The sequence below is a fragment of the Furipterus horrens genome, unplaced genomic scaffold (assembly GCF_987537825.1).
Source record: "Furipterus horrens unplaced genomic scaffold, mFurHor1.1.pri manual_scaffold_3, whole genome shotgun sequence".
NCBI lineage: Eukaryota > Metazoa > Chordata > Mammalia > Chiroptera > Furipteridae > Furipterus > Furipterus horrens.
The window spans coordinates 16,544,728-16,572,227 of NW_028327173.1; the positions used below are offsets into that span (position 1 = coordinate 16,544,728).

General features: G+C 52.7%; 2 protein-coding genes across 6 annotated transcripts; one reads left to right on the forward strand and one right to left on the reverse strand.

Annotated features, from left to right (window-relative positions):
• The first annotated feature begins 1,121 nt into the window (after window positions 1-1,121).
• Window positions 1,122-2,616, forward strand: SH3BGRL3 (SH3 domain binding glutamate rich protein like 3). Its single transcript, XM_090268850.1, has 3 exons — window positions 1,122-1,285; window positions 1,903-2,070; window positions 2,181-2,616. The coding sequence occupies exons 1-3, from the start codon at window positions 1,238-1,240 to the stop codon at window positions 2,244-2,246; spliced, it is 282 nt and encodes a 93-aa protein (XP_090124976.1). The 5' UTR covers window positions 1,122-1,237; the 3' UTR covers window positions 2,247-2,616.
• A 711-nt stretch (window positions 2,617-3,327) lies between these two features.
• On the reverse strand, window positions 3,328-22,829 carry UBXN11 (UBX domain protein 11). Of its 5 annotated transcripts, none has more exons than XM_090268844.1 (15): window positions 22,601-22,827; window positions 19,388-19,490; window positions 18,600-18,628; window positions 17,865-17,963; window positions 15,344-15,444; window positions 14,790-14,844; window positions 14,255-14,331; window positions 11,818-11,944; window positions 6,355-6,569; window positions 6,026-6,103; window positions 4,921-5,038; window positions 4,719-4,822; window positions 3,808-3,881; window positions 3,595-3,735; window positions 3,328-3,513 (listed from the first exon to the last, which is right to left on the reverse strand). In XM_090268844.1, exons 2-15 carry the CDS (start codon window positions 19,456-19,458, stop codon window positions 3,339-3,341), a joined length of 1,464 nt encoding a protein of 487 aa, XP_090124970.1. In that variant the 5' UTR covers window positions 19,459-19,490; window positions 22,601-22,827; the 3' UTR covers window positions 3,328-3,338. The 5 variants fall into 5 exon arrangements, with proteins under 5 accessions (XP_090124970.1, XP_090124974.1, XP_090124971.1 ...); XM_090268848.1 differs by lacking the exon at window positions 22,601-22,827 and adding an exon at window positions 22,473-22,578; XM_090268845.1 differs by lacking the exon at window positions 22,601-22,827 and adding an exon at window positions 22,192-22,267.
• Between the last annotated feature and the right edge of the window lie 4,671 nt (window positions 22,830-27,500).

Genomic DNA, 27,500 nt, shown 5'->3' on the forward strand with positions numbered 1-27,500 from the left:
TGGGAGTTTAGCCAAGTTCCCCAGAGAGCAGCAAGGAAGGACTTTTGGCAGGTCCAGCCTCATGTCTGTATGTCTACTTCGAATCTGTTGTTCTTCCGATGGGGAAAATTAGATGTCTTCCCATCCAGCTTCCCATTGCGCGAAGCTGCTCTGAGTCATAGAACACGCTCGCCTTTGGAGTTTCAGTGCTCTGAGAGAGAGAGGATGTCAGTTCCCCCAGGGTTGCTGTGAGGAAGTGGCTTTCCCCGAGCAAGGAGGGGCGCTCTTTGCTTCAGGGAGCTAGGGTTGTCTTCCTGGGGCACTCTCGAAGCCCTGGACCTGGGGGCGCTTCCAAGGGGTGTCATGTCCAACACCAGACAGACAGCAGTCTCCAGAGTTGTACTGGTTGCTTCACTCTGCTCCCTTTGAACCCCCTGAATTTCTGCTGGGGGTAGGAGTTACTGCGGAGTGCCATCTGTGAACTGGAGTTGGGGTGGAACTGGGGCCACCCCGAGACCTGCTGTGGATCTTTGACAAGGGAGTCCTGACGCCAGCCTCTGCCTCCACCCTTTCCAGAGCCAGCAGCCAGCAGCCTCTTACCTTGGCCTCCATCTGGCTCCGAGGGTGTGGCCCTGTCTTCTGCCACCACCACCCTCACTTGTCTAAACCTGCATGACCGGAGAGGAACTTAGGGGGAGATCTCTAAGGGGCTGTCCCTGCCTTGGTGTGCCTCCTGTCCCGGCGGGTTAGCCATATATGGGTGTCCCCTGGGGGGCTGTGGGGAAGGGTCCCTCGGAGCGAGGTCCCTGAGCTTGGGAGCTGGCGGTTGGAAAACAGCCTTCAGAATTCAAAGCCCAGAGCCGAGCTGCGCTGCGCTGTCGTGGTACCAGGGTGGGTAGTTGGGCGCAGCAGACCCGGGCGAAGCTGTGGAGGCGGCCGCTGCCAAACTGCCCTCCCAGCCTTCCCAGCCATCGGGTCCCTCCCCAGCCTCCCACTGAACCCAGATGAGAGAAAGGCGAAAGCCAGCGGCCCCGGGTGGGTGGGGAGGTGTGGAGGGGGACCTGCGCTGCGTGGGGCGGGGTAGCACAGGCCCGGCCCCAGCCCCGCCCCTGCCAGCGCTGCCCATTGGTCCCGAGAGCGGTGACTCGCGGGCTGAGCAGGAAGGAAACCGCTCCCCGAGCGAGCGAGCGGCGGCGTCGTCTCCAGGCCCTGCAGCTGCCGCTACCGCCGCTCGTCAGCCAGCCCTTTCACCCGCAGCATGAGCGGCCTGCGCATCTACAGCACGTCGGTCACCGGGTCCCGCGAAGTGAGTGTGCGCCCGGGGCCCACGCTGGGGGAGAGCGTGGGTGCCCAGATCCGCCCCCAGGGCGAGGGCGGGGCGGGGGCTGCCAGGCTCGGCCTCGGGTTTGTGTCCCAGGTTTGTGTCCCACCGAGCCGGCGCTCGGCCCCCTCCTGAACCCCTTCATTGGGCAAGCTGGGGCCGCGGCAGCCCCAGCAGGAACTGCCCACGCCCATCCTCTGTCACTCGGAAGCCCATTCTCTGCACCCCCACTACCAGGACGACCTACAGTGCTTTCTTATCTTGCCCCTCTTCTCCTCGTGTACCTGGGGCGGAATGGCCCCTTACGAGCCTATACTCAGCCCTGCCCTGCCTTGCCGTGGATGAGCTTCTGGCTCTACCTACCTTGAACTTCATCCCACTTCCCTTTATTCTGACTTCCCTCCCCATGGTTGGTGGCCCCTCTCTCATCCTACACCACTGCAAGTCTGACTCACCCTCAAAAGTCATAGTGACGAGAACCCTCCCCCACGGTGTGGAGGGGAAGTGGGGAACAAAAGCTCCCCACGGTCCCTGTGTGCTGGGGGTTTCCCCTCTAAGCCCTCCAAGCTGCTTACTAAACCCTGCCCACCCTCTGCCCCCAGATCAAATCCCAGCAGAGTGAGGTGACCCGCATCCTGGATGGGAAGCGCATCCAGTACCAGCTAGTGGACATCTCCCAGGACAACGCCCTGCGGGATGAGATGCGAGCCTTGGCGGGCAACCCCAAGGCCACCCCACCCCAGATTGTCAACGGAGATCAATACTGTGGGGTATGAGCCTGGGGGTTGGTTTGGGGGGTAGTTATAGGACTCAGGCCAGAGTCAGACCTGAGACAGAGGACCAGCACTCAGGTGAGCCCCTCTCTCATCCTCTCCCCCAGGACTATGAGCTCTTTGTGGAGGCTGTGGAACAAAACACCCTGCAGGAGTTCCTGAAACTGGCCTGAGCCAAGCCCCAGCTGGCCAACTGTACTCGTCACCATATTCTCCCGGCCCCCAGCCATTGTGGGCCATGAAGGACCTTGTGACCAACTCCATTATTCCTGACCTTCTGACTTGGGAGCCCCGCCCTTCAACGGAAGTCTATCCTCTTCCCTCTCCTCCGTTCTGAGGCAACATTCCTTACCCAGTAGTCTCAGAAATTGTCAAGCAAAAGCCCAAGTGCCCGCTGTCTCAACCTGGCCCTGGGGCTGCCAACCTGCCTGGCGCTGGGTGATGGGCACCTGTGTTGGTTCCATTAGCCAGGGCTCTGCCAAAGGCCCCACAATCCCCAGCCTGAGAGCACCCTAGAGACAATTAAATGTCCCATTCCATTGGCGCCTTGTCTGTTTGGTGTTGCCGACATCCTGAATTCCTGCTTTGAGCAAGGCTGGTAGATGTAAGTCTGCTGAGGCTGTGCTCCGTGGGCAGGTCGGTTGAGCTGTCCTGTGTGGCACTTGTGTGTGATAGTGCATGTCTTTGGATATCTGTCCAGCACATACATTTGTGTGGACCAATGGCTTCTGCAAACAGTGTGGGTGGATCCCCTTCCAGTTCACATGCATGTGATGGTGTCCATGACACATCTGTGCCTTGATGTGTTCTGCACATATGCATGCCTGTCAGTAATGTGGCTGAGCCATGTGGCTGCCTGCTTCTGTACTAGCAGATTGGCTAAGTGTGGGTGTGTCATGGGAATGGTTACACAGCTGTGGCTTTGTGCATAGTGTTGAAGTTTCCCACGTTTGTGGTTCTGTGCATATCTGTGCACAGGGTTCTGCTGGCTGCACACTTGCACAGGAGGCTCTGCTGGCCCAGCTGAGCCTGCACTGGGGCCAGCTTTCCCTTCACTGGATCCGCTTAACCCTTCTGTGGAGAAAGGAACCCAGAGGACAAAGACCCAGTGCCTAGGCCTGCCAGCTGGGGCTCAAGTTACAGAGAGGGCGGGTCGGCACCGCCCCCTCCCCGGCCCTGCGGGGCCCCAGCCCTCCCTGGCGCCCAGCTGGGCTGCCCCACACAGGAGCGTCTTGGTGCTGCAGCAGTGTTGGGGGGCGGGTGTTTTATTCGGATTGGGGGCTGAGTTGGGGGCAGGGGGCAGGGGGCAGAACCCGGCGTGCTCGCAGTAGCAGAGCTGCGTTGGGCACCAGTCCTGCTGCCTGCAGTGTGAGCGCATCCTCGTGGTAGACTGTGGGCGGGAACGTACTGAAGATCTCGAAGGTGTTTGCGTCCGTGGCCCTGGGGACCAGGCAGAATGGATCAGGCCGGGTCGTGGCACCAGAGCTCCGCTGTTAACGGCCAGCCTGGCCTCACACCCACCTGGCCTGTGCCAGCAGAGCACGCACATCACCGACAGTGTCCTCAGGCCGCATCATTAGCAGAAAGGCCTGCTCGCCATCCTCAGACTTGATGCGCAGCGTGGAGAGCGTTGGAGCTGGTGACTCAGGTGACTTCTGGCTCCTGTGGGCCCAGAGGTGGTCATTGTCTCCGTGGCCCAACCCCCAGATTCTCACCTCCCCACTTGGCCCTCACCTCTCACGCTCAGCAGCCAGGGCAGGTGTCTCCACCACAGTCTCCTTGACTGGGACAGGCCATGGGCAGCAGTTCTGGAAGGCATTGGTGGACAGTGGACAGAGCCCTGAACCCGCCAGAGTCACACCTCAACCCCAACCCTAACCCTTAGCAGGGACTTATTGTGACCAGGGATTGCTGAAACCAATGAGCCTAAGGGGGTGGTGGGGGTGTTCTGTGTAAATGAGGGAAAATGGAAGGGAAGCTTTGTGGTCCCAAAGTCTAGTAGGGGAAACAGAACCCCACACTGATGACTAGGCTGGATGCCTAGCCCAGCATAGGTCAGGGAAGACCTTCCTGGGGAAATGACATCTGAGTAGTGACTGAAGGAAGAGGAGGAGTTCTTAGAAATGGGATGGGGGGCGGGGATATTCCAGGAAGCATGGGCAAAGGTCCCCAGGTCAGGGAAGACTTCCGAGAGGAGGTGATATATTTGGGAAAGTATCAGCAGTTTGTGGGACTGAAGCTGGGAATTGGGTTGGACTGGAAGAAAGAAAAGGGGGGGGAGGGAAGGACAGGCCTAAGTGCTGAGGTAAAGAGCTTAGCCTTACCCAAGAACCACTAGAGGGTTTCAACAAGAAAGCCAAGATCCAATTTACATTTTTAAGAGCCCACCTCTGGCCTAGACTCTGACTTTTCCCCTCTTACAGCCACACTCTTGCCAACCCAGCTGCTCTCTGGGTCCTGGCCCAGAGTCCTCAACAGCTCCAGTTCCCAGGGGACAGTGGGGTAGTTCTGAAGCACCCATCTCTCCATCCGGGCCCTCCTCAGGCACCCCCAACTCTGAGCCTCCACACAAAGCACTGCTCTGGTAGGCTGGGCCAGGGTTGATAGTAAAGCCCCAAGAAAGAGGGTGCCAGGGCTGGCCTCACCTGCAGGGTGTCCCGGATAGGGCCCCGGATGTCAATCACCTCGCCTTGGCGGATCACAAACTTGGGGAGCCTGCTCAGAAACTTCTCCACAGTCACCTTGGAGCCTGCGGGAAGGGCATTGAAAGGCTTGCGGAGGAGGCCACTTGGAGCTGATCCTGCACAGTGTCCCCGCCACCTGGCTCGGCCTCATGGCCGAGCTCACCTGGGTGCTCCATTGTGACTGAGTGCTTTTGAATCCTCTGCTGGCCCACCACGCGGCCCTCGCCTGGGAATGGGTCCAGCGCATTCTCTGGGTAGACCTGGTTGCGCAGGTCACTCACCTGGCAAGAAGGGAGACAGCAGTGGGCCCAGCTCTTCAGCCCTGGTTCCACCCCCACCCCTGCTTGCCCAGATCCCAGGAATGAGCCCACCGGATGGTCTGATGCAACCCCCACTTTACAGATGAGGAAACTGAGGCCTGCGACAGAGCAAGAAGAGAGCTGCAGTTCATGCTATTGCACACCTGGGGCCTGCTCTTCCTGCAAGCAGCCCTCACTAAAGCCACAAACTGACATCCTCAGAAAGCCCCTTTCAGGAGCCCGCAGACAAGGGAGGGATGAGGGTGTCAGGAGAGGACAAAACCCCTGCTGCCTAGAGTCTGCAGTGCAGACCCCATCATTCTACATGCCACCTCACTTGTCCCCATCAAGGCACTCCTCCTGGGCCCCTGTCTTGGCATGGACCCCCAATCATGACTCACACTATTTTTCAAGCCATGGTGGCACACATGCCCTCATTATGGAACTAACACACCACCCTCAGGGACACTGCTTCATGTGCTCCCATCACAGCACCCTTCACCTTACACACCAGCAGGGGACCAGCTCCATCTCCTGTCCTCTAGTTCCAACATTGCCGCCACCCCCAAGGCACTACCTTCCATCCCAACCAGAGGGCTCTACGAGCTCTTAGGGGAAGCCAGGCCACTTTTGTGTAGACTCCTCAGGGACCCCAGGCAGACAAGTTGTCACAAATGCTGGAGGATGGGCAGTGGTCCCACAGCTGAGGGCTGTGCCTTCAGGGCGCCAGCAGGGGGTGCTGCCTGCTGCGTAGTCACAAGCTGTATGGGCCATGGCAGCCTCCCCACTCCCTTCCCAGCCAGACTTCAGGCTCACCCTCCTCCTGAAGGTCATCACACTGGGATCCCCTGGGGTGGGGCACTTGCTTCAAGCCTCAGATTGAGTGATGCCTGAGGAAGCTGTTTGTTTCCACCCCCTGCAAAATCCCCACACAGGGAGTGCTGACTGGTTTGCAGAGTAGCTCATCACCTTAAAGGGGACCCCATCAGGGTACAGGCGCTGGAGCTCTGAGGGGAAGAAGCCATCCAATATGTCTCGGAGGCAGCGCTGCAAGAGGGAGAGGAAGGGTAAGAGCTGGCCAGACCTGTACGGTGACCTCCACCCTACTTCCTGTCTGGATGGCTTACCAGATGGATTACTTTCTGGCTCAGGACTTGAGGGGGCAGAGGGGGAGGGGTGTCCAGGTTCTTCATGGGTCTAAGTGTCCATAGGGGGCAGACTGGTCCCCACCATCTCCAACTAATGATGAACAGAGTGGGGAGCACCAGAGTCCTGTCTTCCCTCTCTCCCACTCCTACCTGTGTGGAGGGATCATGGAATGGCCGGAAAGGCCCATCAAACATCATGATGCCATTCCGGTAGAGCTTCAGTGGGATGGGCTCAAGCACATGGAGCCGTGCTCCGCCAGGCACTGGCGTCACTTGGGTGTCACCGTCTACCACCAGTTCACTGAGATCCTTCAGGCTGGCCAGCAGCCTGTCAAAGTCCACCTCAGGGGGCGCCAATGAATCCCCTGGTAAAGAGGATAGACACCCATGAGCCTCTTCTTGGCTGCAGTGTGCCCTAGCAGCCCTGGCTTCCATGCCCCCTCCTGTGATGGCTAGTGGCTTAAGCATCACCTTAAGTGGCCAACTGGGGAGGAGGAAGGACAACTACACTAGATCATAACAATAGCTACCTTTTATCGAGGGCATACTGTGTGCTGAGGGTTAACATCTATTATTCCTATCCTCTCTTATTTCCAACCCTATGCTGTAGGGCTATAATCAGCCCCATTTTTTCAGACGAGAAAATTGAGGATTAGAGAAGATTAATGGTATGCTGAGGGATGCACAGAGGAAGGGGCAAGATCTGTGTCAGGCGCTGGATTAGCAGCTGGATTCCAAGATGACCTCGTAAGGGCCAGCTAGGAACAAGCACTCTATGTTAATTATTGTTACCAACTCTACCTTGCAAAAAATGGGCCTCAGGCCAACCCAGAGGGTAGGAGACAGGGGTTATTTATCTCCATTTTACACATGAGGAAACAGGCCCACAGAGATGAAAAATGACTTGCCCCAGGCCCCCTGGCAAGTTAGAGGAGGGGCTGGCTCTAGAGTCTGTTTCTCCCACCCATCTGCACTATCAGGAGAAAGAGATCGGAGTAAGGACAGATGGCTACTAAGGCGGATGGCAGGACAGCTGCTGAACAGAACAAGATGTGGGACAATCTTGGGTTGTGCAACTATTTCTGGGTCACAGACCCCTTTGAGAGGCTCACAGAAGCTCTGGTCTATTCTGAAAAAATGTGTTGCACATAGAACTGTGTATAAGCTTCAGGGGGTGCAGATGGGGTGGTGGGACAGCCAAGACAGATGCCAGAGCAGAAAGGGCAAAGACAGGTGGGAGGCTGGTGGGGCACAGGCCAGGGACCTGTTCTCAGTCCTTGAAGGGACTTGGCTCCCAAGTAAATCATCTACTAGCGTGTAACCTCCACCAAACACCAGCGACTTTCCAGGCCTTCTTGGAAGCTGTTTTTCACCAGGACAGCCACTCCCCACCAGGATGTAGGTCAGGGCTCTGGGGACCTAATTCCTTTCCCCACAATGGTTACAGTGGCTGTACCGGGGGGAAGTACAGATGTGGGTGGCCATTTCCTGTTGCCTATGCACTGCTGAAACAGTTGGCTCCAGCGGCCCTTCCCTCTCCCTTACAATTCCCACTGCTGTAGGGCTGCACCTGCCCCATCTCCTCCTGGAGTCCCTGAGAGTCCCAAGAAAAACTCACTGAACACACAATGCCTGGTATGGGTCAGAACCATGTCAAGACACTGTTTCCCTTTAACAGCTACTTCCAGAACACGTCAGTAAACCTAAAAATAACAACAGAAAAGCTCATCTTCAACCTCTGCCCTGGTCCCTAGATCCCTACAGAAGGGGAAAGTGAGGCCTAGAAAGGTGAGACCAGGATGACTTGGTCCAAGCAGATCCCACTAAGCAGAGCCAGGAAAACCACTAGACACGCTGACTGCAAAGGCAGCTGCTTCCCGGTGGCCAGGGCTTTTTGTGGACGCTGACAGGGCACAGTGGTCGCCAGGGGAAGGGGCAGGGAGAAGCGCCTGGGGAGGATGCCAAGAAGAAATGAGAGGGAAAAAGAGAAGTTTGCAGAGCAAATCAGCCCAAAGGCTCTTGGCAGTTGAGCTGGTTGAGTGGAGAAGTGAAATCAGGGTGGGCCGGCAGGGACCGGTTGCAACACAGCGGAGGTGAGGCAAGGAGCCCCTGAGAAGGAACCACAGGTGTAGGCAAAACAGGGCTGAAAAAAATACGGCAGGAAGAGCCCGGCATGGCTACCGCACAGCAGGAGGCGCTCAGCAAAAGCCAGGCCCTTGCGCAAGTAAGGCAGTCCATCTCTGAGCTGCGGCTTTCCTCTCCACGGAACTGGTAGATAACAGGACCCATCACCCTGCCCACTGTAATGGTGACTCAGTGTTTACTTCATGTTAGGCACCAGGGACAGGTATGGCCACTCCCATTTTACAGATGAGGAGATTGGGCCTCCTCAGGCGACATGCCCTGAGTCAGTTTGCAGGATCCAGGTGACTCTAAGCCTCTGTTTGCAGTGACCACACATGCTGCCTCTCAGTGCCGGTTCTTCGGACACAGCTCAATGGCGTCCCTTTCCAAGGAGAGGTGCAATGCAGCAAGATCATCTCTGAGGCCTCACTCAACTTTGAGGGCCCATGGCTTTCTTAAAAAGAGTAGTAGGCATGGAGATCAAGTCCGAACTCCTTGGTCCAGCTCCCGAGAACCTCAGAGCCTGGGCTCCCCAGCCTCCCCTCAGTATGGTCTCCCTCACGCTCTGCAGCCACAGTCCCAGGCTACCGCTCCCAAGCTGTCTGACCCTGGGCATGTGGGCCGACCTCTCTGGGCCTCAGCTTCCTCTTCTATAAAATAAAAACAGTAACAGTCCCCACTTCACACGGTTGCCGAGGAAGTGCCTGGCCAGTCACTAACCCCCATCCCCTTGCTTACTGCTGGGCTTAGGGTGTCCTTTCACCACCTGCCCCGAGAGGAGTTACCAGAAGCCTCTCCCCCTGAAGCTGGGCCACCGTTCCTCCTGGATTTCTGGAGCCCTTGAGCCACTCCCTTGGTCCTTGTCAACAGGCTGTTGTCATCTTGTTTGACTTTCCAACCACAGCGCACACATCTTGAACCCAGGCTAGCGAATCCAGCCCAGTCCTGGCCAAGAGTGGCTGCTCAAGAAGCCTGTACTGGATCCATCCCTGTATCCAGCTGTCCCGCAGGTGTGTCTGAGCACCCGTGCTCCGCAAGGCCTAGAGCACCATGGCTATGCCCATTCCCAGAGTCCTGCCCTCCTTGGGCACATGCTTGAGTGAAGGACACAGGGTGACAAACAGTGACAATGGCATGTAGTAAGCACCACTGTGGTGGCTGCAAAGCCCAGACCCTGTCACTATCAGCAGGAGAGTGGCAGGCCTGCACTGGGATGGTTCCTCACACCTTCGCTGGGAGGATCATCTTTGCGGTGAAATGTCAAGGTAGTTCCCGAGACACCCCAGCAAGCCCTCATCCCCACCACCGTGGGGAAAGGCTGTTGAGCAGGAAATGGACCCGTCTTTTCCACAAACCTGCAAGTCACACCCTGCTCTGGGGACTTTACCTACATTCACGCTGCTGTGCCAGGGCCACAGACAAATCTCTGGCCCCTGCAGTGGAGCATGGCCGCCTGCTTGCCCCAGTGTGCCCCGATCACCCAGGCACCACCCACCAATCACGTGTATGTGCACATGGCCTGGCCTATGGGCAAAGCACTGTGCTGGGCACTCTGGGACATCACAGGGCTAAGCAACGGCGGTATTTGGTGCTCTTGGCAGCCTTAGGGGTTCAATTATTCCAGATGAGGACTCTGAAGCACAGCCCCTTCCCATGTGCAGTGCTGTGTGTGTGTGTACAGAGCAGGCACTCCATGCACGTTGGCTGACAAGGGTCAGGTTCCAGCTGAGCTTCAAAAGGGAAGAAAAGGGGGTAAGGCACTTCAAGGGACAAAGCACTGGCCTGAGGGAGGAATGAGGGTTGGGAGGAGCTAGCCAGCCTGGGGTCCAGGTCAGGCCATTTCCAGGGGTTCAAGGGCAGCATAAGGACAAGCAAAGCTGCTGCAGCCCATGGAGTCAGTGTGGCTTACCGAGCAGGGATGGGAGAAGGTTCCCACCCAAACACAGGAGCCCAGAGCTTGGGAAGAAGGGTGGTGGAGGGAGGGGGTAGCTGGCAGGGGGAGGGGAGATGTAGGAGGGCTGGACCTTGATGAGGGGTAGGGGGAGTGAGGAGTTCAGTGTGGACATGGGTGTAGGGTAGTGAGGAGCTCAGAAGGGGACAGGGTAGGAGAAGTGAGCTCAGAGGGGGACAGGGAAGGGGTAGTGAGGAACTCAGCCCTGAGGCTCAACACCTGCTGTGACCAGAGCAGGACTGTCCCTTTCATGTCTCCTGAATACCCTGCAGCACCTGGCACACATCCAATTTGAGGCTCAGTATACTGATGGGGTTGGGGGGGCAGTGAATCATCTAGCCTGAGGCCAAGACCTTGAAAGGCTTCCCCCCTGCTGGGCCCTCCTTCCTAGGGTGGGAGTCCAGCCCTAAAACAGATGGCTTGTCTCACCATTCACTGGCCAGCTGCCCCAGGGCCTGTAGGGGCCCAGTATCCATCCCACAGAGGAAGACCCACAGCATCGGGGCAGGAGAGGGCTGGCATCTGGGGACAAGGCAGTGTGGGGAGGCAGCAGAGGCAAGGGGAGAGGGAAAAGCTGCTATAAATGAAAAACGTTCTTTTGGCAGAAGAGCTAAATGAAGGCAACAACCTCCACTCTTCGAAGAGAGTGGACCCGGCTTTCAGAAATGGCCAGTAGCTCTATGGTCCCAAATCTATGGGGTGCAGTCGTCTAAATATTAGCAGTTGAATTAAAAATAAAAAGTGGTGCCCTGGCCAGGTTGCTCAGTTTAGGGCATTGTCCTGATATGCCAAGGTTGCGGGTTTGATCCGCGTCAGGGCACATGCAAGAATCAACCAATGAATGCATAAAGAATTGGAACAACAAACCAATATTTCTCTTTCTCTCTCCTTTCCGCTCTCTCTAATTTGTTTTAAGTGGTGAGTCCCATAGAAGCAGGTAGATTTAAATAGTCTGGCTATAAATGAACCTGGAAAGGGACCCAAAGAAGGATTGCTTTTAAAGGCCATTTAAAAAAAAAAAGATATTACTTATTTATTTTTAGAGCAAGGGGAAGGGAAGGAGAGAAACATCAATGTGTGGTTGCCTCTTGCACCCCCAACTGGGCACCCGGCCTGCAACCCAGGCATGTACTGCAACCGGGAATCGAACCACTGACGCTTTGGTTCGCAGGCTGGTGCTCAATCCAGAGCCACACCAGTCAGGGCTAAAGGCCACAGCTTTTGGATGGATGGCATTTTATAAACTATGGTGCCTGAGAAAAATGAGGTCTTATTACATCTTATATCTCTGGGTCTTCAAAAGATGAGCAAGCAGAGTCTGAGGCGAGACCAGAGGCAGGTTAGGGGGTCCGTGGTAGAAGCCAAGGCCTTTCCTGCCTGCCCTGGGTCAGTGACAAGGTGTGGGATGTCTCAAGGCTCCTCCTGCTGGGAGGCAGGGACATGAATGAGATGAGGCCTCTGGGCAGCTTCCGGCCAAAAAGGAAGCTGTTGGAGAATTCCCTTTGTAGGAGGGGCTGGGGGTGAAACCCCTACTCTACCTGGCTTCCAGAACTTCTTGGCCTTCATCCAGTCCTTCTTGCTATCCTCTGAGCCTGTACTGTCCTCCGAGTCCTCCTGGTCCATGGGCTCACCCACCCATAGCAGGCCATAGTCACCGAGGAACCGCTGGAGAGGGAGACGTCAAGGGCACTGTCAGCTCAGTCCCTTCCCAGGAAAGAGGTGGCATCTGCCCAGGCCCCAGCCTCAGGCCTCAGCTCCCAGAGCTGACTGGGTAGAGGGGATGGGCCTGCGGGTCTTGGCCACTTTCTGGCTGTGAAGTTAGGAAGCCACTTCACCTCCTAGAGCCTCAGGCTCCTCATACAATGACAGCACCTTCCCCAGAAGCTTGTGAGGACTCAGCAAGATCATTCATGTCAAGTACCTAGCACAGTGCTTGGAACAAGAACTCACTGAAGGCAGCCATTACAGTGGTGGGGAACCATGTGGGTCTGGCCTGAGTGAGAGGTGGGGCAGGGACACCCTGTTCTGCGGGACTGAGGATGTAGCCACCCACTCACCACCTCCCTGGGGCTGGTTCTCACGTCTCTGCCACAGGAAAACTGAATTGTCTCTACTTCCTTTGCTGGTTCCTCATCTCCCTTTCTTTCCTCAACCCACTGCTTATGTGCAGCCACCACCAACCCGCCCAGTGCCAAACCCAGTGGGTTTGTCCTTATTTCTTCTAACATGTCGGTCCTTTTCAGTTTCACATTTCCAACCGTCTACAATTAAATGTCTAATAGGCATCTCAAAATGAACTTGTCCCAGGCACCACTCCCTGCCCCCACCTCCCAAACCTCTTCCCATCCAGGGCTTCAGCATAGAGCCCACAGCACCCCCTCCTCCTAGGCCTGATCCATGACTCATTCTTCTCTCTGCCTCCCCAAGATCTTCAATGCCTGTGGGTGCCACCTCCAAAGCAGGCTCGAATCTGTCCATTCGACTGTCTCCTCTGCTGCCACCCTCGTTCAAGCCTCGGTCATCTCCCTCCTGGACAATGCAGAGGTTCTACCCGCCTTCCCCCATCCGCTCCTCTACCTGAAACCTTCTTGTGGTTCCCCATTCCTGCAGAACAGAACCCAACCTCACACTGTGGGTGAAACGCTCCTACCCCATCATGTGATTTCTGCAACCTCCTCTGGCTCTTCCTCTTGCTCCCACAACCCCCCCCCCCCCCCATTAAGCCAAACTTCCGTGGTGGCAGGTGGAGCTTTTCGTCTCTTCAGCCTGGATCCTCTTTCCCTGGTCCCCTCACATCCTCTAGATATCTTGCTCAATGTCACCACAGAGTGGAACAAATACCGACTAGTCTCAACTGTCACCCACTGAACTATTTCATACCTCTGTACTTGTGTTAGCTTTCTGTGTACTTGTTTATGTCTCTGTCCCTTCCAGACTTTTTGCCTCACAAGGGCAGGGACCACATCTACATCCCAATTCCTGGGGCACTGGAGATACTTTGTATGACTTTGTTAAATTACTGACGCAATAAATGTGTGAATGCTGGGAACGAAAGGGCTGCATATGATACCCTTGGCCCTGAGCCTCTGGGGTGCAGCCCTGGACCCCTGCAGCAGCTTCTCAGAGGAGCCCCAGCGCTGCCAGCATTCCCAGCAGCCACAGCTTGGGGGTTTGGTGCTGTGGTCTTAAACTCAGTTGGGGCTTTGGAACACACCCCTGCACAGAGAGGACGTTAGACCTTAGGAAGGGCTTCTGGTGGGGCCAGCGAGGGAGTGAGGGACACTGACGAAGCATGTCCCCCAGGACCCTCTCTTGAACATAGTGTCCCTCCTGTTTGAGACTTGCTGTATGAATGGAGGGAGGAAGGTGACATAGGGTGACAGATGCCATGTTCAGAGGCAGGGGATTGCCGTGACCAATCAGTGAACACGTATGGCCAGGTACTATGCTAGGTCCTGAGCATGCAGCAATGAACAGGAGGAGAGTGGTCCCTCCCCTCCTCATGGAGTTCACAGCCCCTCAGGGGAGGGGACATGAAGGACTCAGGAAGCACAGGAACGGAGAGCCTACCCTGGGCAGAGCCTGACAGGCGCTCCTGGGGACAGGCCCTCACCTTGACTTGAGACTGAGGATGAGTGAAAACTCACCAGGGGAAGGTGGGAAAAAACATTTCAGGCAGAGGGATCAGCATGGGCCACAGTTCTGAGGTGAGAAAGAGCTCGATGTGGTCAAAGAACCAGAGGCAGGGCCCATGGCTAGAGGTGAGAGTTGCTCAAGGTGACACTAAAGAGGAACCCCAGGCCGGAAGGAGTGTGCCCCACCCCGGACACCTCTCTGGCTCTCTAACCTCTAAGTTAGTCCTGAGGAGGGAAACCAGAGCAGGGCCCAGGTGTGGAATGTGTGGCGGGGGCCCAGCCAGGTGGGCTCTGACCCAGCACCTGAGGGGCAGGCAGCCCTGGCTGATGCTTCTCTCACCTCCATCTCCCCGACCTGTCGCTGCAGCTGCGTGCACGTCGCCTCCAGCTTCTCCTGACGCTGCAGGGACATCTGGCCTTGGGGAGAGATCGGGAGGGGTTCCACTGCCCCAGCACAGAGGCTGCCAGGCTACCTTGACCAGAGCTCTCCCCTGAGGGTCATCTGATGAAGCTGTCCCTTAAGAACTTGAGGGATCCCATGAGAACTGCCTCTAGGCTCTCTTCCTGACCCTCACAGGGGACGTCCTACTGACCGAGGTTGCCACCCTCCTGGAGCAAGGCTCCCGAAGAGGATGCATTTCCTCCACACTTCCAATGGCATGCCCTGTGCTCAGGGTTGGGTGACACCTGCACTCAGGGTACGCAGGCCCACTTAGGAAGGCACCATGCTCAGTGTGTCACTGTCCCTCTCTGGGGTCAGCTGTCCAGACCCCACCAAGACTCAGCTTGGTCCTTTGGAGCCCTGATACCCAGGAGTCACCGGCCAGGGGAAGTACAACCTGAGGGCCAAGCAGCCCACCAAGAGAGCCTCTTACCCTGGTGCTCCTGAAGCGTCTCCACCAGTTCCTCCAGGGCCTGTATCTTCCGATCCTGCAGCAACGAGACATGGGAGGGGGTGCAGACAGCCCTGGTGGTTCGCAGAGCCCAAGGAAGCCCCTTCCAGAAGGGAAGAGCCAGAATTTTTGCCTCTGGGGGGGCACTAGGGAGCTTAAAGCCCCTGCCCCTGCCACCCTTCGGCACAGCCACCGCTCCTGGACCTCAGATGACCACGTGGTTCCGCGAAGATGAGGGAAGGGTGTGGCGGTCCCGAGTGCCCTAGAGCTCACCAGCCACTGCTGCTGTCCAGTCTGAGGTCTAAGGGCCTTCCTTCCTCAGTTGGGGAGAATACCCCTAGCGTCTCTCCTCAGGTCACAGGGACCCAGATCGCCCCAGGCCATTCCTGGCCCTCAAATTGGGCAGTTCAGTGTGGGGGATGGTTCTATAACCCGCCCACCTGGCCTACTGCAGTAGCAGGCTCAACTGGCCACACCTGCCTGGACCCCTCCACCCTTCAGACCAGACCCTGGCCCTCTCCCCACCAGGGTCCCACCTTGGACAGCATCTCATCAGTCTGGGCCTTCACCTGCCGTTCCAGATCCTGCACCTTCCTTGTCATGATGGCCATCAGCTCCGAGTTGTGGAATACAGGGGCTGCCAACCAGAAAAGTTCCCAGAGCCCATGTCTAGAGCTGAGGATGAGGTATAGGGTCCAGGGGAGAGGGATGCCCAGGAGTGGAAATAAGAGTAACAACAGCTGTCACTTAAAAGGGACCAGGCTAAACACTTTTCATATATCAACTTAGGCAATCCTCACAACATACCTCTGAGGAAATGAACCAGTTTAGGAAACTGAGACACAGAGAGATTCAGTAATTTGTCCAAGGTGTATGAGTAAGTGGTATAACATATGGGCCACATCGCCTTGAAGCACTTTCAGAAAGTTCTGCCACAGCCAAACCAAACCTCTGAACCCCATCCCCAGTTTACAGGAAAGACAGAGGATAGAGGAGGAAGTTAAAGAGCAGGCAAACCCAGTGTGGGACACTGCACAAGACAGGGGCCTTGGACTCTTCAAAAAGTCAGTACCACTTTTTAAAAGGCAGGGACTCTGTTTTACAAAGGTATTGTGGTCAAAAGCAGCGCATGACCCTTGCCCTGGGTCAGAAAAAAGATAACTGAGATATATTTGGAACTGGGGAAGTGAATCAGAAGAGACAATAGAGAGCATGACTGAGTCACGCATGCTCTTAGGTGTGATCACGGTATTGGGGTTGTGTGTCTCCTTATTCTTTGGAGATGCACACTGAAGAATTTAGAGATGAAATATCTTGATATCTGTAACTGATTTCTAAATTGTTCATCAAAAAAATACATTTACATTCATATATGTTGTATTTGGAGAGAAAGCAAATGTGGCAAAATGTCTCTAAATGCTTCCAGATGAAGGGGATATGGGTGTTCACTGTACTATTATTTCATCTTTTCTATATGCTGGAAAACTTTCGGATTAAAAAGTTTGACAAGAGAAGACGAGAGACATGGGAAGAAGCAGGCACTCTCCTTCCCCTGGATGTTCTAACTGTGAAGCAGGAACTGCAGCTGCCACCCTTCAGCCTCGTGGGGCTGACATGCCAAGGACAGCTCCATGGAAAGATGGAGAAACCTGAAGTTTTGAGGATGTCTTTGAGCTGTTGGACTAACACCCCTTGGGCTGCCTCCTTAGGTCTCCTTGGTGCATGGGACAATAAGCCCTCTTTTAACGTCCATGCCCACTGAGCAAGGGTGTTCTCTGACTTGCAGTATAAAAGCTTCTTAACCAATACATAGACATCGAGGAAGTGCCGGCACAGAGTTGTCAGCATGCCTATGAGCTCCGTGAGGCAGAGAGGAAAGAGTGAAGAACCCCCGCCGGAGGTCATGCTGAAAAGCTGGGAGGATAAGGAGCTGGCAGAGAGCTCAGCGGGAAAGCCTGGGCGGCAGGAAGGCATCAGCGAGAGCGGTGTCGCGGCAGTAGGAGCCCGGGAGTTCCTCCGAGGAGGGAGCGGTAAACCTGCCGTGCGGAATGCTGCATGCTGCTTTGCAGAGAAGTGAGAGGACAAGCAAGACCTTGAGGGGTACAGACACTGGCTGAGAGTCCTGAGAGTCGGGTGAGGAGTGAGTGGCAGGGGAGCACTTCAGAGAGCAGGATAATGGCTCTGTAAGGGGTCGCCGTGATTACTACTGAAAGCACCCCCAGCTGGGATGGAGGAGGTTCTGGCTTTGTGACTGAAGGGCTGCGGGGCCAAGCTCCTTCTGTCTCCTTTTCCATCTCAGTTCCCCTCCCTACCTGTTAAGTGGATGAGTGTTTGGTGGAGGTTCCCGTCACTGAATCCTCACCTCAACATGCTAGGTGTTCCCAGCCCTACTTCACAGAGGAGGAGATGGAGATGGAGAGACAGGAAGGTGCTTACCCAAGATACACAGCTAATGGAGAACTCTAACCTCACGGCCAGCTCCTCCAGGCTCCCAGCTCAGGCTCTGACCCTGCCCAGCGCTCTGCGCAGCTCACTGTGTCTGCCCAAGTCTCCTACCTCCTAGGAAGTCGCCCTGATGAGCCCCATCCCACTTGAGGCACCCACATGATCAGAGTGTCGCCATAGCCCTTTGGGGATGGTGTGGGCCAGGCCAGGAGGGCTACCTAGTGGACCAGGGGCCTTGCCCAGAGCCCTGCAAAGCTGGAAGCAGTTACCTGAAGGAAGAGCTTCACTTTCAGGCCCTCATTCCTCTGACCCTGGATCCTGGACCCACTGGCATCAGCCTTGATGGTGACTCCAGCCAGGTCCATTCCAGAGGCAGTAGCCAAAGCCTGCCAGGGGCTTGGCCAGACCTCTTGATCTAATGGTGGGGCCACCAGAGCTTTATGCCAAACCAGGCCCTGGACATGTGTGGGGGTGCAGGCACATGGCCAGGTCAGCCAGAAGTGAGAGCACCTGCCCCAGGCCCAGCACGCCACGCCCCTCCGAGCCCCTCTCCTTCTCAGGAACCCTTGCCTGCTGCTGGGAACCCAGACCCCATTAGGCCTCTGCCCTCACCTTGCCTACTCACAGGAGCACCTATGCCACCATAGCAGGAAGGGACAGAGATCTGTTCTTCTGAGCCATGTCCATCACTCGGCATGTCCACCTCATCTTCTGCAGACAAGATGCCCAGGTCACTGCTCTGAGGCTAAGGCCAAAGTAAACTGGGGCCCTGGGCCGTGGCCAACATGAAACAGCCTGTATTCTGTCCCCCCAGCATATGAGGATAGAAAACTTGGGATGTTGGCAAGCAAGCATCCAAACAGAGCAAGCCTCTTCTTAAGAGTTCTCCCTGCCTGACTCCTGGGGGGACCAGAATGATCAATTCCAGCACCACAGTTTGGGCAGGAGTGGGGTTGGAATGCAAAGGTCTGAGCCTGCAGGCATCAGAGTAGTGATGTGAGGACAGGGCTTCAGGGAGGAAAACCTATTACAGGCTGGAGGAGGCTGCCAGGGGAAGGAGAGCTGGGATCTGCCCCGCTCATGGATTCTCACATGCACCAGCCAGCCCCCCAGGGGTGGAGTGCAAGCTCTGCTAAGGCTGTGGGGCCTCTACTGAGAGCTGCCCCGAGGAAGCCTGCCCTCAGGAAGGGATGGGAGCTGCAGGTAAAACTGGGCTTGGGCCAGCTGCTCTGGCTGACAGATGTGTTCATTGTGCTGTGCTCTTCCTCTTCATCTGCCCAACCACAGGGACACACGGACACATGGCAGACGGGAGCAGGGGGACACGAGGGCAGAGCGCTCACTTACCGTCTCCATAGAGTTTTATCCCTCGCCTCCTGGGAACCGGGGCAGGAAGGAGAAGGAAGACAAACAAGTTAGGACCCCCTGGAATGTCACCAGGGGTGAGGCCCTGGGCACCGAGCCCCCAGCCAAGCCTTAAGGAGATGGAGGCTGGGCCTCTGCCTCCTAAGGAAAGGCACCCCCAAAGGCCCTTCCTGGCACTGGGATGAGACGGGGGACAGGCTTCAGGGTATTCATCTCCTTCCAATGGAGAAGGACGGGGAAGATCTGTAGGGTAGTCTCGGGTGCAAGACAAGAGTCCCCAAGTCAAGAAGTCAAGTCCCAGCTCTGCTTTGAAATGGCTGTGGGACCCCAAGCCTGTCACTCAACCTCTCTGGATCCCCTCTGAATGACTCAAGTGATGTTCAGAAGAGCAAGAAGAGAGGCTAAAAAAAAAATTAATTGAAAAGATGGAAGTGCTAGACAGATGTCACGGATTCCCTTTACTGAGAACCCAGCATGTGGCGGAGCCCAGAACAGGTGCACCGCCAGTGTTTGTTGTAAAGTTAATGCAAATGAATGGATGCTAAGTCACTCCCACAGAGCCTATACCTTACTAGAGGGCACAACCCAGTATGTGCGTGGCATGACGAGGTAGAGCTCCCCAGAAGGTAGAGAAAGATAAGGTGGTCAGGGAAAGCTACATGGCTCCTTATTGTTCTCCCCAAACATTAGGAGTCATCCTCTTGGTCCACAGGAGGGGCAAGGAGGAGGCAGGGGGATGGACCCCAAGGCCCTGGAGGCGGGCCCCATACCCCAAATTTCCAGACTCCAACTGCAGGGGCACTCTCCGGGTCTTGCCAAGGGAGGCCAAAGGTGAGCTCATAGTTCTTCGAGATTCTAGCTGTCAGGAACTCCCTGAGTAGAAAGAAGGAAGTCAGTCCTTGGGATCATTTCCTTAGGACCAGGAAGTAGCCTGAAACTTTCTTGCTCAAAGGAAGCACTTAAAAATGTCAATTATGGCTTTGGCTTTTGTTGGTGTCCCTTCCTTCCTTCTTCCTTCTGGAAAGATGAATGAGCATCAGGGACGTAATTAAAGGCCACTACTATATTCAGTGAATTAAGTAGTATGTGATTAATATCTACAAATTCTAGAACCAAAGGACTTCCCTCAGGGCCTGAATGGAGTCTTTTGTTCCACTATGGAAACATGTGGCACTGGCCTCTACCCTGACCCTGAAGCTGCTGATCAGGGGGACCTGTGCTGCCTGGAGGCAGCCTCCTCTGTCTTCATTCAGGAGTTTGGAACTCAGAGGAGCTCCAAGGACCACGTCCAGAGTTCCCTCATTCCCACTATCCAGCCTCCCAAGTCTGTTCCGATCCTGCCCCAACCCCTGCTGTCTGGTTCAGGCATTCTCATGGTTTTGTGGCCAAGTGTGACAGCCCCTTGTGGTTCCTTTAACAATTTACAAATGGTGTCAGAAGGATCTTAAACACAAACCTGACATGTCATTGCCCTGCTATGGCTCCTTCTCACCCATAGAAAAAAATTCAAAACTCCTTAACCTGGATGATCTGGTCCCTGCCTATGTCCCCTGACCTCACCCCTCCTCTTCTCCTTCTACACTCTGAACTGCCAGCCTGGCCTCAGATGCACCAGGCCTTTGAGCACATGGCCCCCAGCCTAGAACTCAGCTCCTGGAATGGTCTACCCACTCCCAGCCATACCCTTCCCTTGACTGGGCTAATTCCTTTTTATTTTCTCAGTTTGCTTTTGTTTGTTCTTTAGTTATAGGCATACTTTAACTTTTTACTTTAAAATTATTATAGATTCACAGGAAATTAGGAAAATAGTACAGAGATGTCTTGTGTATCCTTCACCCAGTTTCACTCATTTTACGTAATTATATGTGTGATCCTTCCGTGCCATGTCATCCCATGTGCAGATTCATGAAACCACCACTGTCGTCAAGATACAGAACCATTTTGTCACATGAAGATTTCCCTCATGCTACTTTTTTGTAGTCACATGTTCCTCCTCTCTCCGCCACCCCTAACCCCTGGCAATCACTACTCGGTTTTCCATCTCTGTAATTTTCTTACTTCAAGAAGGTTGTATAAATGGAATCATACCATATGTGAGCTAAAAAAAGAACAGCTTTAGTGAGATATAGTTCACATACTTAACGCTTTTAAAGTGTACTATTCAATGGTTTTTAATCAATATCACAGTGAAATCATCACCACAAACAATTTTAGAACATTTTCATCACTCTAAAAAGTCCCAGGCACTGTGCCTCTTTAGTGACTAAAACTGCCCTGCATAAACTCCCACCAGACCTGATTATCCCTCCCTTTGCCAAACTTGTCACCATAATGACCCCTCCAAAGATATTAGACAAAAAGACAGATACTAAGGCTTGGTGAGGATGTAGGGAAATTGGACTGTAATTTGTTGAACTGTAAAATGGTGCAGCCACTGTGGAAAACAGCCTGGCAGTTCAATAAAAGATTAAACTCACTTACCTAATGGCCTAGCCATTTCACTCTTAAGCATATACCCAAGAGAAATGAAAAGTTATCTCTACACAAAAACCTGTATACATGTTCACAGCAGCATTAGTCATAGCAGCTAAAGAGTGAGAACCCAAATGTCCATCAATCAATGAAAAATAAACAAATGTGGTATATCCTTATAATGTAATATTATTTGGCAATAAAAAAGGAATGAAATACCGTTGTACCTCAGTACTTGCCGGCTTCAGAACTTGTCAAACCCCGTACTCATCGCATTTTGACGAGGAAAAAATATTTCGGCACTCGGTGCTTGCTCGGGACTCGTCGCACTTGCTAGAACTTATATAAGTCATGACGCCACCCCGCAAGAGAAAATGCTTCATCATTGGGTACTCATCAGTTTTGGCCCTCTTCATGAGTTCAAGAATGAATTAACTTATGAGAGTACCGAGGTACCACTGTACCTGCTACAATGTGAATGGACCTTGAAAAGATTATGCTGAGGGGTAGAAGTCAGTCACAAAAGGTTACATGTTGATTATTATTCCATTTATATAAAATGTACAAAATGTGCATTTCATATGGCGACAAAGTAGATTAGTGGTTGCCTAGGGCTGGGGGAGCTGTGAAGTAAATGGGAGGTAACTGCTAAAGGGAACAGGGGGTCCTTTTTGGCCAATGAAAAGTTCTAAAACTGATTGTGGTAATGATTGCACAATTCTATGAATATACTAAAAACTTGAAAGTTACGTTTTAAAGAGGTGAATTATATTTCAATAAAGCAACTATAGAAGAAAAAAAAAGGAGCTCGTTTCCCAAACCAAATCCAATATCTTTCCTCCCAAACCAAGTTCTTCCTACTTCCCCTTCTTAATGGGACCCCGTCATACAACCACAAAAGTTTTCTCTTTTCTTCCTTCCCTCTTAATCCCATCCCATCAGGTAAATTAAACTCTGCAACGTCTCTCACACCTAGTTCCTCCTTTGTATGCCCACCATTATCCATCATAGTCGGGCTTTCGCTGTCCTTCTTTGGGGCTGTCACAATTGCCCACAGTTGACTTCCCTTCTTCCAATCTCACTCCAGGGCAATCCAACTCACTGTCTCCAGATCAGTTTTCCCATGGATTAGAGGAGACCCTTGAGTACGACGACTGTGTCTTCCCATCAGTCTGGGGACTCCTATTTCCTCAGACCCGGGGTCTTTAAGGATAGAGCCATGTCACTTGTGGGGTTTCCAGGGGCACACTGTGTCTGGGGACGCCTAAAGGTTGCACTCTCTCCCACTTAAGGCTTGGGTTTTGAGGGGAAAGCTTTGTCCTATGCCTCTACACCCTTGGGGCCCAAGTCAAGACTGTGCCTGACTGACATCTTTCGTCACACCTATTCCATCTGTTGGCTTCTCCCTTGCCCCGGTGTTTTCCAGCGCCTACAGGTCCCGGCAAGCTGCACGCCAGCTCTCCCTATATCCCCAGCTGGAAGGGCTCTCGGCGAGATTTATTTTACTTAACCGAGCCCTGGGAGCCGAGTCGCTGCCTTCCGCCTCCACGCGTAGTTATGGTAGGTAAGGGCCTCAATCCGACCCCAGGACGCGGAGGCCCTGCTGGGGGAGCCCGACCGCTGGAGGAGTTAAGCCTTCGGGACTTTTGAGGCGAGGCCCCAGCATGTGTGGGGCACTCCGGGAGCAGAAAGGCCTTGGGTCCGGACTCACCACGTAAGGCCATGGAGCCGTCCCGCGGCGCCATCTTGTTGTTACGTCGTTTCCCAGGCGACCAGGACCCGTCCGCTGCTCATTGGCTAGTGGAGGCGGGTACAGCCTTCTGTGCTCGAACTCTATTGGCCCACAGAATTTAATCTTCGCGGGACACTGTAAATCCCAGAATCCATCGCTCTGAGCCCTCTCAAGGTTGGGGAAATGGAAGGTACCGTAAAACCACCCGGTGGCCCAGAAAGCGGATAACCTGGGTTTGTCTTTATGAAGGGGCCGGAGGCCTCTGGACCTGAGTGTGTAATACCGAGAAAGCCATAGTTTTGCTAAATTGATTTTTTTGAGAAATTATCCCTCTGTGCCTGTTTCCCCACTAATTAGTATTTGGTGGGGGCTATTTTGAGCATGAATTGAAATAATGCAAGTACTTAATGTTTCATAAATCTGAATTTCTCTGCGAATGTTTTGGCCAGATGGCACCCTGAAGGGGCGCTCAAATTACAGTTCCTTTGTGTAAAAGTTTGGGTGAGACATCTCCCATCCTTGAGCCTCTTCTGTAAAATTGAGATGTTAGAGTCGAGCAACTAAGCAGATCAGTTAAGAGCACGGAGCATGGACTTTGGCCTCAGGAGTCCCGGCTCCTGACTTGTGTGTCCTTAGTTTCCTCATTTATAAAACGGGGATAACACCCACCATACAGGGTTTCTATGAGGATTAAATGAGATAATGCATACAAAGTACTTGTCCCAACACCCATGCAGAGTAAATTTTAAGAAACATTTCCTGCTTTTAACTGCCATTATCTTTATCACTCAACCTTCAGCTGTCATGGTCTGGGATTCTATGATTTCTGATTTCAGACACCCACTTCTTTATGCCTGAGCTCAACAACCAAGACCCTTTCTCTGCGGGTCTCAGGCTGCTTTTTTTAATATTTTCCATTTAACTTTCTAGTCTACCGAATTCAGGGGAGGGCAGGCTCTTTGAGGCCTTTATTTACTTTATTTATTTTTTTGAGGGAGAGAGAGAAACACATCAATTTGCTGTTCCACCTATGTGTGCATTCATTGGTTGCTTTTTGTGTGTGCCCTGACCAGGTCCCGGCAAGCTGCACGCCAGCTCTCCCTATATCCCCAGCTGGAAGGGCTCTCAGCGAGATTTATTTCACCACTTAACTGAGCCCTGGGAGCCGGGTCGCTGCCTTCTGCCTCCACGCATAGCCATGGTAGATAAGGGCCTCAATCCGATCCCAGGATGCAGGGGTCCTGCTGGCGTAGCAGGAGGATCAACGGAACATTCTTTATGCGTACCGTACTGCAAAATCCCGCGATATAGCGAAAAATCCGCGATAAATAAATATATTTTTAAAAATCCCTTGATACAGTGAGGCTGCGATAAGTGAGCCGCGATATAGAAAGGGGCTGCTGTATACCAGTTGGAGGCTGAAGGGGGCTACCAATTAATGTGTGCCTTCCAAGTGCCCAATGCCAACATTATGAGGTTTACAGATGAGAAAACTGCTGCTCAGAGAAGTGAAGTCACTTGTTTAAGACTATGCAGGTAGAAAGCAGTAGAAGTAGATTAAAACCCAGAACTGTCTCTAGAGTCTGGGCTCTTTCTAGAAGATCCCACTTTAGTGGAACAGGCAGAGATAAGCCAAGGTGGAGGTGGGAGAGTTCTCTTACTGCTAAGATATTCCAGAAAGTTCTCTGAGGCTTGATATATGAGATGAGGAAGTTTGGGGTTATGCTGGGGCCAACTGTTTTGGGGGGTTGGAGCTATGGTCAGGGGATTAGCAACCTTATACTGTCACCTTGCTCGCGTTCCTTCAGCAAGGTCCAAGAGTGTGGGAGGCAGGGGGCTCTGGCCTCATGAGACCTGCTGTGTTCTGTCCATTGCCTCCTGCCTCAGCAAGACAGGGATGAACTGGCATTTACCCAGGCATCAGGATTTGCCACATACCTTCCTCCTACCCAGGGCCTGCTGATATTCTGCAGCAGGCACTCAGCAAACACCTAATTCATGTGCGGTAGATGGGAGCTCTCTTAACCTGGAGGGCCAGTTCACTCTCTTTTAAATAACATTTATTGGGGGAAGTCAGAGCCTTATTATAAAAGCAAACATTTTAATTGTAGGAACTTGGAAAATAATAATAGATATCACTTATTGAGACTATATTATGGGTCAGCATAATTCAACAAGTCTATGAAGCTGGGCTCTGTCACTTACTAGCTGGCTGTTCCTGATGAAGCTATTTCACTTATCTGAGCCTCACTTTATCTGTAAATAGAGATTCTAATAAAAACCCACCTCACAGGATTATTGTGGAAATTAAACTTCTCATAATGTATTTTATTTATTTATTTATTTACATTATTTTTAAAAATGTATTTCCCAAAAACAAAGTTATGAAAACAATAGTCTAAGCTCAACTATTATTTATTTTTCTGATTTATATTTCTCTATTCCCCCTATTTTAAAGGGTTCTGAAAACCTTTTCCTGTCTCTGGGTGCACATAAGATTTGAGTTCTGGGAGGACATTGGAAGCCAATCTATCCAGCTTCCAAATTCACCCAGGATTCCCTTTACCCCTGGCCTCTTCTTCTTTTATTTTATTAATTCCAGAAAGAGGGGAAGGGAGGGAGAAAGAGAGGGAAACATCAACGTGAGAGAGAAAAATTGATGGGATGCCTCCTGCACATATCCTGACTGGGGACCAAACCCACAACCCAGGCATGTGCCCTGACCAAGAATTGAACCTGCAACCTTTTCATCTGCAGGATGATGCCCAACTGAGCCACACGGGCCAGGGCCTGACCTTTTTCTGATTCTGTCCCACGGTGGATGTGCACTGCCTGACAATGGTGGAAAGGTCCTGGATTGGGAGGAGGGAGGCTCTAAACAAGGATCTTTCTAGGCCTGTTTCCCATCTGTAGGATGAGGCAGGAGACCTGAGCCCTGGAGTAAGGTGGCTCTGGAAGTCCCTATTCGTGAGAATAGATGTAGTCCACTTTTAGGTCAGTTTCTGAAAGATCCTTATCAGTTATGACCCCTTTGGCACTAAAGAGTTTATTTGGACCTAGCAGTTCAGGAGGACAGAGAAGTCCTCCAAGTCCATGCATTTCTTCAAAATAAATGCCTCACTCTCCCACCTTCCTCCTCTTCTACACTCACACCGCTGCCCCCTTGGATCAAACCCTCATTTAGCATGACCTTTCAGGCCTTCATATTATGAGTTCTGCCCTCCACCCTTCTCAGTGTTGCGGAAACTGTCATGCTCTTTCCTATGTTCAGGCCTTTCTTTCCAATGGGAACATCCTCCTTTGCCTATTCCTCTTGGGAAAACCCCCCTCAATCCTTCAAGAACTTCTTCATGAATATTCCCATTCCCCCCAAGCAGAATTACACTCTACATTCTAATAGTCCTGCTGCCATTATAGCATTTCTTATTCAGTTTTGTGATCATTTCAGTATGTGTCTCCCTCCTGGACTATGAACTCCTCAGGGAAGGGACTCTCACTCATTCACCTTGCCAGTAAGTATCAATAAATTGCCTGAACTGGATGGATGAACAGATGGATGAAGACTAACCTTGGAGAGCTCTATGGTGATATTGGATCACAGCCTTCTTTCGGTGGGTTTGAAAAATGAAGGGCAGATCATCCTGTAATATATGCTGCAACCCCTTTCCTCTCCCTTCATCCTTGCATTATTCCATTCAATCATTGAGTTCAAGTATATATTGAGCACCTGCCCTATGTGAGACTGTGATGGGCCCTGGGGACAGTCATCAAAGAACACTGTGAAACTGGGACAAGGAGCGGGCTGAAGTGTTTTGCATGCTTAGGTCCCTCTTGTCTGCAGGTCTCAACACAAACATTTCCTTTGAGTGGTCTTCCCCAAACATTTACCTAGAATATATCCTCTTCCCGTCTCTCTTTTCTCACATTACCCTCTTGACTTCTTCATAGCATTTATTGAAATCTGAAGTTATCTTTTTTTTTATTTCCCCCCATTTGAATGTCAGCTCTGTAAGCTGACTCTGCCTTTTTGTTCTGTCTATTCAGGTACTGCCTAGACCAGTACCTGATACATGGTAGGCACTTAAGAAATATATTATGCTATAATAATATTTTCTTATGATCTATCTTCCACTTCACTAATTCTCTCTTCATTTGTGTTCAGTCTGATGTTAAACCTACCACTGAGTTAATTTTTATTTTTGTATTTTTAAGTTCTAGAAATTCCATTTGGTTATTTTTTATAATTTCCAGTTCTCAAGCTTGTCTTATATGTCTTTGAATATACTGAGCATTGTTATTTGAAAGCTCTACTCAGTTTTTCAATTGTCTCTTCTGGAAGTGGCAAATACTTCTGGGGGAAAAACAGCCCCAAATGAAGGGCTCACCTCCCTCTTCCCCTTAATTCTATCCTGCATTAGTAACTCTCTCTTAGTCTGCTGTTGCCTCAGAGTGCCCAGAATAAAACTGAATGAATCCAGGCATGCAAGGCTTGGAGGTGGGAGTGGTCACCTTATATTCACACATTCAGCTGTCCCTAACACCTGCTCTGTGTGATGTTCTGTGCTATGCTGGATTAAAGAGGTGGCCTAGTACCTCCTCAAAGGACCAGAACATATTCTAAATTGACACACTCTTTAGAGCAGAGACCAACAGAAGGGGCTCTTGGAATACTGAGGAAT